At 37.2% G+C, this 13,114-nt stretch overlaps 1 protein-coding gene across 5 annotated transcripts; it reads right to left on the bottom strand.

The window, feature by feature from the left end:
* Positions 1-2,985: 2,985 nt before the first annotated feature.
* On the bottom strand, positions 2,986-12,570 carry LOC148714100 (plant UBX domain-containing protein 1-like). Of its 5 annotated transcripts, XR_015977230.2 has the most exons (10): positions 12,344-12,570; positions 12,122-12,194; positions 11,495-11,597; positions 11,165-11,233; positions 10,826-10,899; positions 8,354-8,483; positions 6,830-6,934; positions 5,275-5,492; positions 3,456-3,521; positions 2,986-3,369 (listed from the first exon to the last, which is right to left on the bottom strand). XR_015977230.2 is itself a non-coding variant. In XM_089930159.1 (8 exons), exons 1-7 carry the CDS (start codon positions 12,362-12,364, stop codon positions 5,287-5,289), a joined length of 708 nt encoding a protein of 235 aa, XP_089786285.1. In that variant the 5' UTR covers positions 12,365-12,569; the 3' UTR covers positions 3,455-3,521; positions 5,275-5,286. The 5 variants fall into 5 exon arrangements, 1 of the variants encoding a protein (XP_089786285.1); XR_016400303.1 differs by lacking the exon at positions 10,826-10,899; XR_016400301.1 differs by lacking the exon at positions 12,122-12,194 and having other exon boundaries at positions 12,344-12,569.
* Positions 12,571-13,114: the final 544 nt, after the last annotated feature.

The following is a 13,114-nucleotide window of genomic DNA, read 5'->3' as shown; positions in this document are numbered from 1 at the left end:
AGGTGCCGTACTCTTCTCCATCTTTTCTTCTTCTTCGTCGTCTTCTTCTCCTATTAGACTTTTTGTCTGTCTCCTTTGCTCTTATCTGATACCGGTCAACATACAAGAAAAATCAATAAACATAATTAACAGACGGTGAATTCTCAAACTTCTTGATCAGACAATGCAAAACATAACTCTGACATATGGATAGGGCGTGCCTATAAAATCTTTAATAAATCCTATAACGATACGGAAAATAACATATTATAAGAATCCTCTTATCGTATGCCAGCCATTGGATATGAAAAATCCACAAATACAATTACTGAATCTTGTCCCAGTAGTTATCTGGATTAATTTGCAAACACGACATACCTGGCAGATGAAATTGTGCTGTAACAACTTTTTTCCGATTTTGCTGTGTCTCCTTTGCTGACTCCTTCTTATTTGATATTCTGATACCACAGCCAGAATACACGATGGTGCCACCTGGATTTATTTTCCAGCCAACGGATGCGGAGCTCTTGGATTTCTTCCTCAAGGAGAAGCTCCTCCATCAGCCACTTCCATGTGACATAATCAAAGAAGCCGATGTCTATGGAAACCACCCCAGCAACCTTACTGGTAAACAAATTATATATATATATATATATATCAACACCATAATCTCTTCTTTTTCTTATTCTCTATCTATATTTGTTGTAATTAAGGTTCCTAACTCGTCATCCTTTTCTTGGGTTCCTTTCTTCAGCTCAAATGGCCATGGCAAATGGAAACTCGGAGTGGTTCTTCTTCACCTGGACCACTCGAAAGCATCCTAACGCAGAAGCCAGCACAAGGGCATCTCGGGTTGCAGGCCAAGGTCGATGGAAATCTGCCCAATCGGTGAAGCCGGTGCTCAACAGCGAGGGCCAGGTCATTGGCTCCAAACAAAACTTCAGCTATATGGAACGCACCCTCTTGGGCAAGGAGGAAAAGAGCATCTGGTTGATGGAAGAGTACTCCATCCAGAACCTTAGAAGATGTGGTGGTGCAGCTATGACGATGGACCGAAATAAGGTATTTGCCATGATTCCATAAATATCACACATCTCTTGTTAATAGTTGAGTTGCTAATGAAATATCTTTCATTATTATATTAACTCTGTGTCTCTCATCCTCTATGGCAGCTGGATGACTGGGTTGTTTGCAAAATTTATCTGAGGCCGAGTGCTCGCAAAGAATTGTGTGCTACAGAAGTTCCTACAATGGAAAGCAGAGAGCTGGAGGTGCAAGAAATATGGTATCAACCTTTTGTAGTACCAATCGAGGATAGCATGATTTCTCAGCCAGCTGGCCATACCCTCCTGCAGATCACTGAAGGATTGGACCAAGAGGTGGAGTTCTGTTCTTGTAAGTCGCATGATAGCTCACTACAATATCCATCTCTTGATGAGCTACAAAAGAATTTTGAATCACCACCAGCTGATAAGATCCTCCAACAATTCGCTGATGCGCTCGATAAAAACTCTAATGTTTTGCAATTGCCGACTTCTGATGAGCTAAAAAAGATTTATCTGAGACCGAGTGCTCGCAAAGAATTATGTGGTACAGAAGTTTCTACAATGAAAAACAGAGAGCTGGAGGTGCAAGAAATATGGTATCAACCTTTTGTATTACCAATCCAGCAGATCATTGAAGGATTGGACCAAGAGGTGGAGTTTTGTTCCTGTAAGTCACATGATAGCTTACTACAGTATCCATTTCCTGATGAGCTACAAGAGAATTTTAAATCACTACCAGCTGATAAGATCCTCCAACAATTCGCTGATGCGCCTGATACAAACTCTGATATTCTGCAATTGCCGACTCTTGGTGAGCTAGAAAAGATTTTTGAATCACCACTAGCTGATGAGATTCTCCAACAATTCGCTGATGCACCCGATGAAGGCGTTGGTGTTGAGCAACATGACATGATGAGCTTTTCTCCACCTTGTTCTACATAGGTTATGATTTTTTATATCATGAAATATATTTATGATTATTTTGTAGTTGAAAATATTGCCTATTTATGTTGAGTTTGTAATTATTTTTTCCAAGTTTTACATGGCAAGAAATAAACAAATTATGCACTTCACAACCAATATTAAGCATTGCATTGGCTACTAACATAACACAAACCATATTTTATATCCAATCCAGTTACTAGTGCAATCAAGGATGCTAGTGCACCTGGACCTAAAACTAGAGCACGTTGTGGATAGTTGGCCATGCTGAGAATATTCAAGCTAGCCCCCAAAAACAGAATACGAGGCATGTTGGCTCAGCTCAGGCCGAATCACATCTTTGCAAGCTCATAAGTATTCAAGAAATGAAGCTGAGACCAATTGGAAATGATTTTGTCCCTGTCCATTTTAGTTTAATTTGAATAGTTCATTTCTGTCAGTCAAAGTAAATCAAGTATGAATGTGAATGCCCACCTGCAACATTAATGTTTCATGTTGCATGCATCTGCCATTCTAATTTGAGTAATGCATCTGCCATGCAAGAAGTTCCTCCTGCCCGCGTGCAGGGGCAGATTGATGCAACGTAGTAGAATTGATGTAAAACAAAGATTAGTTCAATCGCAACACGCCAGCATCACATAGACCCGACAAGCTTGCTGGGTGACTAACCATCAGGAATCATTTAAAGGTAACTAAACATCAAACTGCAGAAAATGTTCAATAGATTCAAGTTATGAACTGCCTATAACAAGGTAAAAGAATTGCGAACAACGAGACAATAAAGAGATTGGTCTTCAATGAGTGCATTCAGCTTGCTTTTAAGGAGAGTTCATATCAAACAAGGGGCCATGAAAAAACAGCCGAATGTAAGGTTTAAAAACAAATCAAGAAAAGGAAAAAAAAAAAAACAACGGTACAAGGAGATAGCATAAACAATGAAAATCCTTAAAAATCATCCTTTTCAAATGCTGAGATCCAATATGTGCACATAATCCACACTTATTCTCATTCTCTGACAGGATTTCAAATATTTTTGCTTTATTTTCAACATTTGAACATTTTTTAGCACAATAACTAGTGAAACATGTTAAAAGATTCAGTATCCTTGAGAATCTAGCTTGCATAATATCGGCATAGGAACAAAATGACAAGGAGAAGCATTTTCCACTAGGAACAGATTAAGTCCTAAGACATCTTCTCGTAAAATTACAGTTCATCCATACAACATTAAATGAGTCGTGTTGTAACATTATTCTGAAGCAAGCACCCTGCGAAAGTTCCTCCTGAACTTGTTTAAGTGCAGCACCACCCATGACGGTGAATTTAGATGGAAACTCGTAATATACCTTGATTTTTGTCATCTCTTAATATACATTGCCCTGAAGTACCAATTCTTTGTTACCTATAGAACAAGACAAAATCATTATATTATTTTCTGTGTCATATGATTTTCTTCATGCAAGGAATGCAAAGTTTAACTAACCATACCTTTTGGAACCAACTCTACATCAGTCACAGTTAAATCAATTCCTCGTCACATCCAGGATCACCTCACTGCACAAACACACCCCCAAAAAGTAGCAAAGAAATGGTTACAATGACATCATTGGGAAGCACGCACAATGTGAAAATTTCAACTAAGGATTGTTTACAATATAGCTCATTGACACACCTAATTAAATTACACATTCCATCCATACAACATTAAACAAAACAAAGATATAATGTTGGAGTGAAGCACATCCCATGAAAAATTCTTTGTGAGCTTGCTTACAGTGTAGCACCATGGAAACTAGTACTGTAAATCTTTTTCACAAACTTCCATCTACTCACTCTGCAACAACCCGAGTGCCCGCCCCCAGCCCCAGCCCCCATGGAAAAAAAGGAAAGTCTCCATAAAAATCTTTGCATCCATAGTGCTTTAATTATAGCATTAAAGTCCTGCTTTCCTACAATGTAATAGTTTCTGACCTTGTTTTCTTTAAAGGTTCACTCTCATCCAACATCCACATCTCCACTAAACAGGCTTGTATAAATGCTTAGCTCCCAACTATTTTGACCACACATTTCCAATCTCATTGTCACCCATAACTTAAAAAAACAATAAGCTTTATCCTATTTATTAATGGTACACCATTCATACAAATTCCAGCACATCTTCACGACTTCTCACTCCTTTCTTCTCACTTTCAGGAATCTAGACACCCGTCAGTTTATCACTATTGCACTCCTCATCAGGACTTCATTATACTTCACCATAGCAACAAATTAGTTCTACACCACTTCATTCTCTAGAAGTCTAGAATGTTGTCTCAATGATATCCTTAATCACAAGGGCCAGGAAGCATCCCTAGATGATTGATATGGAACTCTACAGGGGATATGATTTCAATTTATGGGTGGATCCCATCAAACTACCCTGACAAGATAAGGCTCCAAAACACCCAATAGTCCATTGGTGAATACCCCCTAGAATTAGCAAAGGGGAAAAAAAGAAGCAGAATATTATTAAATTTTATTAATTGATCAGTCAAACATATTTTACTTGAATGTGGGCATAACCCAATACACAACAACATTTAATGTAGTAGATCTGAAGTATGTGTGGAAAAACACAAGGGCTGAAATCCAACCCTTGCCTGGAAACACCACAAATAATATCACCAGTGCAATCTCACCACAATTACTGAAACTTGTTCCCTCATTGACACTCTTAATGTTATTGCTATTATATGACTATTATATGTTTTTTCCTTTTCTATTTAAGACATTGGCAGATTCCTTTTCTTCTCTATGCATCTTTTTATTTATCGCATTTCTTAAAAAAAAAAAGGCACCCTAGCGCACAAGACTCCTAATATTGCAGGGTATGGGTGTGCAAAGAGGCTGTTTCCATTTTTCGAACCCATAAACCCAGATTAGATTGGAGCAACCTTAACATTGCTCTAAGGCTCAACCCCAATATCATTCCTAAATAATGTAATTTAAGATCCATGCCACCAGGCTCAATATTGTCTCCGTCTAATCAAACTAGACCAAGCAGTGGAGATGCCACTATCCAGTAGATCACAAATTGAATTCCATATAATTGAAGCAGTCTTGTGCATCGTCTTTGGATGAATTGCTACAAAATAATCACATTTTCATGAAGTCTTCATCTTTAATAAAATTTAAAGTATGCTCTTAATGGACTTTAGCAACCAGCATCTTTTTTTCCTGAGAGAAACGAATCCATAGGTTCCCCTCCAATACGGCAAATCTCATTTCATTAAAATAATGAATGAAAAAGGTGAGATCAGATACTTACCCTTTCAATCTTTCACAATTTAAGCCACTTTGGTTTAGCCGGCTTCTTCTCAGGTGGCTTAGGATCAGGTACAGCAGGGGACGTCCCCACTGCTGGAGGTTCTGGTTCAGAAGTGACAGGATCCGCCTTTTCAGAAGTAAAATCCAATCCATTCAAAGACAAGATATCATCACGAAGGTAAGGCCCTGTCTTTGCAACTGCACTATCAGACTCTTTATCTGCCATAACAACACATGGCAAATTATTTGATGAACATTTGATGACTATGCATAAGATTCATGGGAAGTACTATATGAAATAAATTATAAAAAGGCAGCAAGATCCTGTCTTAACTTCATAATTACCATTAAAACTGGTATTACTTAAAAATGTGAATATCTAGTTAAAAGAAATGCTCTACGAAGTGTAATAATAGGTCAAATTTATTGATCTTTTTATCTTAGTTGGAGGTAATAAAATTAAGAGTAACAGCAACAACATGAAGCTTTTTATAATTATAATCAGATAAGCTAGTAGAACAAGAAGCATGGTGCCAAGTCAACAACCCAAAACATCATCTAGTTTGGACTTTTTATAGTTAAATGTTAAATAGCCTATTTCGGACAAAGAAGCTAAATATATCTTACATGGGTAAGTGTGATCAAACTGGTAATTACAATCACCTACAAATTTGTACGATTATCAGATTTTAAGGAATTAACGAATGCTATCATCATCTGGTTTGGACTTTCTATAGTTAAATGTTAAGCCTAAGACAAAGAAACTACGCATATATTACATGGGTAAGTGTGATCATATGGGTAATTAAAATCACCTACAAAATTTGCATGATTATCAGATTTTGATGCTATCTTAGGAATTCGGGAATAAGGGTAAGCCCTAGTGTAATGGTAAGGTTGCTCCATTGTAACCTGGAAGTCCTGAGTTTGAAACACAGAAATAGCCTCTCTATATGCAGAGGTAAGGCTGCATAAATTTGACCCTCTCCAGACCCCACAATGGCAAGAGCCTTGTGCACTAGGCCGCCCTTTTATCTTGGAATTTCGGAATAAAGTGACAAACATAGAGGTAGGTAATGCAAATAGCTACTAGAGTTAAATGCTTGAAACAATAAGAGTTTCCGATTATTGAAAGAGAGAGAGCGAGTTTATTCTTTACAAGGATATACTTATAGAAGATTTGACTAACTTGAACCTATATTTTTTGACTATAAAACAAGACATTGAATATAACATATGAAGAAAAGGAGCTTATTTGCACACACAAACCACATACTATTCTAATATGACCAAAGTTCCTTGAATAATACACTACACATTATCACAAGTACATCATAGTGCAAGGCTATAAGCTAAGCAGCTTCCCGAACTGTGGCAGGGGTTCAGGTGCTCACAGACCAGTCTGAGGCCACCCAGCTACACCTGCTACACCCAAAGCCTAGTCTCATATATGTAAATAGTAAACCACTTATGCAACAAAGTTTGACAAAATTGGTTGCACTAAAACATAATGGACTGTTGATAATTGATTCACCATTTAAGTAAAAAGAGTAAACCTTTTGGCAGGTCATAAGAAAAGTAAACTATAGCTCCAGGAGCAAAGCCGGCTGAATAGAAATCCTTTGAAGTGTCTTTGATTCGCTCCTTTGGAGGAGTGGTATCTGCAGAGAGACAAATACAGTGATTTTATGCATGCATAGACATGAATAGTCATTTAATTATCTATGTGAACATGTAAGCATAACCCAACTAGAAGATAAAAATGATCGGATTTCCCTGATTCCAAGTTATTCATGCAGACATCCATTACAATCAATAATTTTTCAAACATAAAATGCATAATTTAAATCATAGTTGAACCACAAATATAACATGACAACTCAGAGACAATCATTTAAAAGTACATCACTATCTATCTTCAAGTTTTGATAAAGTTGTTAACAAGGCTAGCAATCTTGGTACCAGACCTTATACCAGTACTAGCTTGGTACAGAATCAGTGCGCTTGGTATGGGGATTGGTTCAACATACCAGTATGGTAATGGGCTTGTCTTGGCCGGTTCAAGCTATTAATGCATTAGGGATAACCTCCTCTGAGCCCAGCCAACTAACAGTTATAAATCAACAGCCTTTCTAAAATTTTGGTGGCTGTCAACCAAATTGATTTGAACAATGAGCAGGTAAAGAGTACAGAAAAGGAGAAGATGGAAAAGGATTATAAAGAAAGTATAGCTAATTGTGGAGGGGAAAAAATAATTTTTTGTGAAAACAAAGATCTAAGATGATATGCTAAAAAATGTACATAAGACAATTAGTTCTTTATTTAACATGATAAATGGAAGGAGGATAAGCAGCTACATTAAGAAGTTGGTGGTAGTGGGTATGAAAGTTGATAAAAAGAAAAAGATTTTTCTTTATATTAGTTATTCATGTATCTAGCTTTTCGTAATAGTTGTCAAAGACAAGAACGTAGAACCTGAGAATTTACATTTTAGGTGAATGACTAAAAATGCTTTAGAGGAACTAGAAAATGTATCTTACAAAAAGCAAGTGAATGATTCTGCATGTTTAAAAGGAAAATGAAAAAGATTCAGGTAAACCTACAAGACTAACTTCACATTGAAGCTCGTATTGATATTGCTCAACAATCTTTAGTAAGTCATCAACGAATAATCAAAAGTAACAAAAGTTCATGAGGAGGATTCAGTATATTATAAAGAATAACTCGGCATTAATTTTTGAGAAAGAGGCAAAAAAACAGCCATATGGCCCACCATGCGGGCTTCGTTTCAAATTAAGGATTTTAGTTCCTTTATTTTTTTCAATCGATAAATATGAAAAAATCTTATTACATCATATACTTGCAAAGTTCAGTATCTATTTCAAGGGTAATAACCTAAAATTTTATAAATACAAATGAATTTCACTTCAATATGAAAGAGTATTAAAATATCATAAAGAAAATTTTAGTGATTATTCACGAATGAGGAAAAAAAATATACTGACATTGAATATGTCTTCATACAATGACAAATTGTTTTACATTTGTTTATCTATGTAACTAAATCAGATAGTGCTTACATAAATAGAATGGCAGGTCTGGTCGAGCAACAACTTTCATGAGAAGATGCATCAAGCTTTCAATTTTCTCCGATGGCTGAAACTTTGCCTCAAGAATGTAATTATCAGGGAAGCGAACCCTAATTACAGCCTACACAAACATAGATAGAAAGAAAATTAATTTGAAAAATCATAAATTACACATTGGCAAACCAAGTCCACCATCTAGAAGGAAATCTGCCAAATGGTCCAAATTTGCAAATCTACTTTGCCATTAGCATATGATCTATTTAGTTAATTAACATGGTCTAAAACATAATTATTGGTGCAACATGACTTCTATACAATCCACATCACTAGATAAGTGGGGAAAAAACTATTTAACCAAATTGGTTGTGGTCAGTCCAGCACGAAGAGCTAGCTTTCCAGAATGCTATCCCCTAGATGTTGAACCAACTCGAATCAGTTGTAGGCTAGGCTTAGCTGCTCCAGCAACAGGTGTGCTCAAATGCAGACCTCATCACTGACCCCACAGTGCCTTGTGGCTAAGATCCATCTCCTGGAGCACCAACACCACCACCACCACCAAGACATAGCCCTCCAAATGATTGCTCTAGCAAGATCTTCACCATTTATGCTGGCAATTTTTCAACCAAGAGCCCATCAGAGAGGTTCTCATCACTAGCACTGAAGAAGTAGAGATTTCGGAAGGGTCCTAGACCTAAGATCTTGCTAGTGAGGTTGTTCAATTGGAGCTCCGACCACTGGAGCAAGGAACGCTGTGGAGCATGGTGAGCTCAGGTCGAAGAGGAAGTTGTTATAGAGTTCCTTGAGGGCAGAGGCAAAGGGCAAGGATGGGGATCTCATTGGAGGAGGCATCGTGAGAGAGGATGATGATGGAGACATGGGCGAGACCGGTAGGGAATGGTCGGGGGTGCAAGGCCGGCAAGGCAGTTGCTGGCAAGGTTGAGGGACTCAACGAAAGAGAGGGCCCGAACTGAGGGAGAAAGGGAGTCGGAGTAGCCAGCCAAGTCAAAATCAAGCTCAATCACACAAAGGAGGCCCCCAATGTTGCAAGTGTCGATTGAAGGCTGCTAATGTTGAAGGTGTCATAGTGGAGTCTGCAAGTAAAGCGGGGGCCAAAGGCGGCATCATATTTTCTTATAGCCTATATTGACATCATTAGTAGGGGAAAAACTCTCTAATTATTGAAGGGTAAAATAGTCAAATAGCCACTTACCATTAAGTTTCGAACCATCATTGCATTGAAGTTAAGTAGAACTGCACACAAGTTAACTAGAAGTGCAGATTTGCATGTTTTTCGTCATTTTGTGATATAAATGGAATTTCGAGTTTTCAAGCAATTAACATGCAAATAAGCATTTTTGAGAGGATATATAGAAAAGATACACTTACAAATAGTGGAAAACTTTTCTTGTAAAAAAATTTCTAAAAAGCACAGTTTATACGCCTCCATCATTATCAAGTGGAACAAACATATTAGCCCTAGTGATGTCACTTATTTCAATAATCCCCATCTCATAAAATTAATCTATAGAGAGTTGTTTGTTAGTCCCATCTAGAAATAGCAAAACTCGATTCTGATGCATTTTTATATGAATCGCAACAAATTTCAAGTTCACATGAGGCATACCAAGGCTGTATGCAAACCTAGTAATTGATTTAGATAGCTTTGCTCCATGCTTCAAAATCATTCAGAAGTCCCGAAGGCCTGTAGAGTGGGGGTGATTGTTGCGGTATCTATTGATGCTAAAGACATTGATCTTCCATTCAAAACACTTCCTCTTTAACTGTTCTCCATCTCAAATTATGTTTCTGACAATCTACAATGAGTATGAAGATAGAAAATAAGTAGCTTCATAAATGTAAGACATATTCAAGACTTTTGATTCAAATGAATCTTCCTCAGAGTTCACAACTGTTCTGTGATCGTATTCTTAAAATTCATTCTCCTTTTGTTGTTATGTTCTATTAAATCAGTCATCTGTTTCACTTCTCCAATAAGTACGATTGAGCAACTTCACTAAAAATATTCACCTGGCATTGGCTCCAAAGGTCCCTTTGTTCATTTTCATCCTCATACCGAGCAATTAAAGTTGTTATATAAACTTGATATTCCATATTGAATACTTCAGTCCACCACCACTTTTCTTAACAAGACTCATTATTCAAGGGCTAAACATCTGAAATCATCTTGAATTCAAAGTCTCGATTTCCAGTGCATGATTATGTTGACGAGGATGCCATTTATAAAGCTAGCCCTTTTTATTAATAAGGGTGTATTTATGTTTTAAAAGATACAAAATCCTGGGAAACAAAAGGCACATGCAGAAATGAGCTGGAGAAGCAATATAAATTTCAGGAAAATATGACAAAAGCTAGGCAGTATAAGCTAGTGTTAATTGACAAAGAAAGCAATAAGAAACATAATTGGGATACTCATCTTTTACAAGTCCTTGTATGTACAAGTACCTTAGTGATCCTTGCCCTGCGGGCTGCTGCCTCTGCTTCCCGCATTTTACGGGCCTTTAGAATTTGGGATTGGGCTGTTCAAAGTTTTTTTTTTACCATGAACACCATATATTGAAGATGGTAGAACTAAATGAGCAAAAACAAAATTGATTTCCAATATGCAAGCAGTACAGAGATAGTGCTAAAGAGTCCTAAGAAAAATTTATGGATTGTAGCATCATGTTCTAATCCATAAAGACAAGCCAAATTCAGTAGATTATGAAAACTTCAAAACTACTGCTTAGAGTAGAAATCTAGCGCCAAATTACAGCCAAAGTAACCTTTCAGTGTCAACATTACCTCGTATTCTGTCTGACATGATTCGATAATAATCTTCAGGAGTAAGATCATAGAAATGGTCCGGTTCCTCTGCACAGACAATCAACAGTTAATATCATGCACACAATGTAAAGGTGCAATTCTTAAAATTGTTAATAATATGATATCCCTTATAATAAAATGAAAAACAGTTGAAAACATATTCCCACAGACATGATGCAAAAACAATTCACCGGCTCCAAAATGCACAAGATAGTTTTGATTCTTTCAAATCAGATATGACTCTATCTGGGGAAAAACTGGAACAAACACTATACAAGGTTTGAATATGATACTAAAAAAGGTAGATACCACTTGAAGAAGCAGATATTTCTTTCGATGCTGCAGAATTTGCTGAGTTTGTGAATATGCGTATCTCATGACCAAGTTCTTCTGCCACAGCCAAAAGTTTGGCCTGAAAGCAATCCAATAGGAAGTTACAATCATTAGATATTCTCAAAGAATCAAGGAACCATGAGTAATTACACCAATGCACAGACATCACAATAAACATTCAAAATATAAATGCAAATCTGACAGAGGTTTACCAATGAAAGTTAAAAGTGACATAAGATGCCCTGTTTGCATTTGAGAATTATCAAATTAACACTCCTAAGAGCAACACACGGTTTAAAACTTCTGAGTCACGTGGAGGCTCAAATGTATATGGAAGTAAAAAAAATGATTTTATTGACTGGGCAAGAAAAACTGGACGGGGCCAAACATGCCACCAAGAAAATGAACAGAGATCCTTGCTTGCATCCACCAAGATATCATCAAGTTCTCTATGCAGGGGTTATTTGTTATCATAAACTAGCAGCAGCAGCAGACTATGGGCTCAATTTGATTGCTCAGCCCACCTTCCTTCTAACATGAATATCTCAGCCAGAAACTAAGTTAAAATCAAATAATGTCTATCCAGAAAGTAAGCAAAAATACCCTAAAGATTCCCATCAATCTGTCGATTCTTCTAGATTTTAGCAGCAGCACAACCGTAGCTCGTTTCTCTACCCTATAACTCATAAATACAAGTGAAGAACGCGTGATTTCAAAGCCAAACTCAGAAAAACGTCGAAGTAGAATCTAGAAAACAAATAGATCGATCTCAAGGTTCAAGAAAGAACGATTGATTCGAGAGAGATGAAGAAGGGGAGAGAAGACCTTGGCTTGCTCTGCCTCCATGGATCGATCTCAGGAGATTCTTCTCGGTTAAAGGGGATCGAAGGTCCGGGGGTTCCCTGGTTTAAAAGAAGTAGAATGGTTTCTTGGCATAATCCGCGACGGCACGAGACTTAAAGTAATGATAAAAACCAGGGGAGCCCTCATAGTTTCAGGGATGCTTTCCAACAAAGTTACGGGTCACGGGCCAGGCTGAGGTCGGCATCCATACTCAAGTTATAGGGATGATAGATCCAAACCCGGATCTAAACCAAATTAAAATTCTATTCCCATTTTTAACACTTAAATATATATATATATATTTTGTAAATATGATTTGTTACATATTTTATTTTTTTGAAAACCATTATTTGTATACATGCATCCTTCAAATCTCTCTTGTTTTGCATGAACACCCTTGTTTTGGTCAATGCTTAAAGCCATCTTTATGACCATCACATGCCCATGGCCGCCATGTTACTGAATATTGATGCCATCGACTCAACAATCCGGTCTTCATACGCTTCTGATGAAGATGTGTTGATGGGTGCCAATAGTGCTTAACATTTTTCCATAGTGAGGAAGAAAAAGGAAAGAATGGATTTTGGAGAAGAGAAAAGAAAAGAGAAGAGATGTTGGAAGAAAGAGGAAGAACTAGGGCTTGGATAACTACTGCTAGTCCAGCTAACAAGCACCGAGCAATGCCATCCATTTGGTACCAAATTGGCATGAAAATAGGCCCAAATGATGAGCTCAAAACCATTTTCTCAATTT

The sequence above is a fragment of the Phoenix dactylifera genome, chromosome 4, assembly GCF_051530095.1.
Source record: "Phoenix dactylifera cultivar Ajwa chromosome 4, Ajwa_hap1_PhDact_Kaust_v1.1, whole genome shotgun sequence".
Lineage (NCBI taxonomy): Eukaryota > Viridiplantae > Streptophyta > Magnoliopsida > Arecales > Arecaceae > Phoenix > Phoenix dactylifera.
The sequence above is the reverse complement of the archived record's forward strand: the minus strand, read 5'-3'. Positions and strand labels throughout refer to the sequence as shown.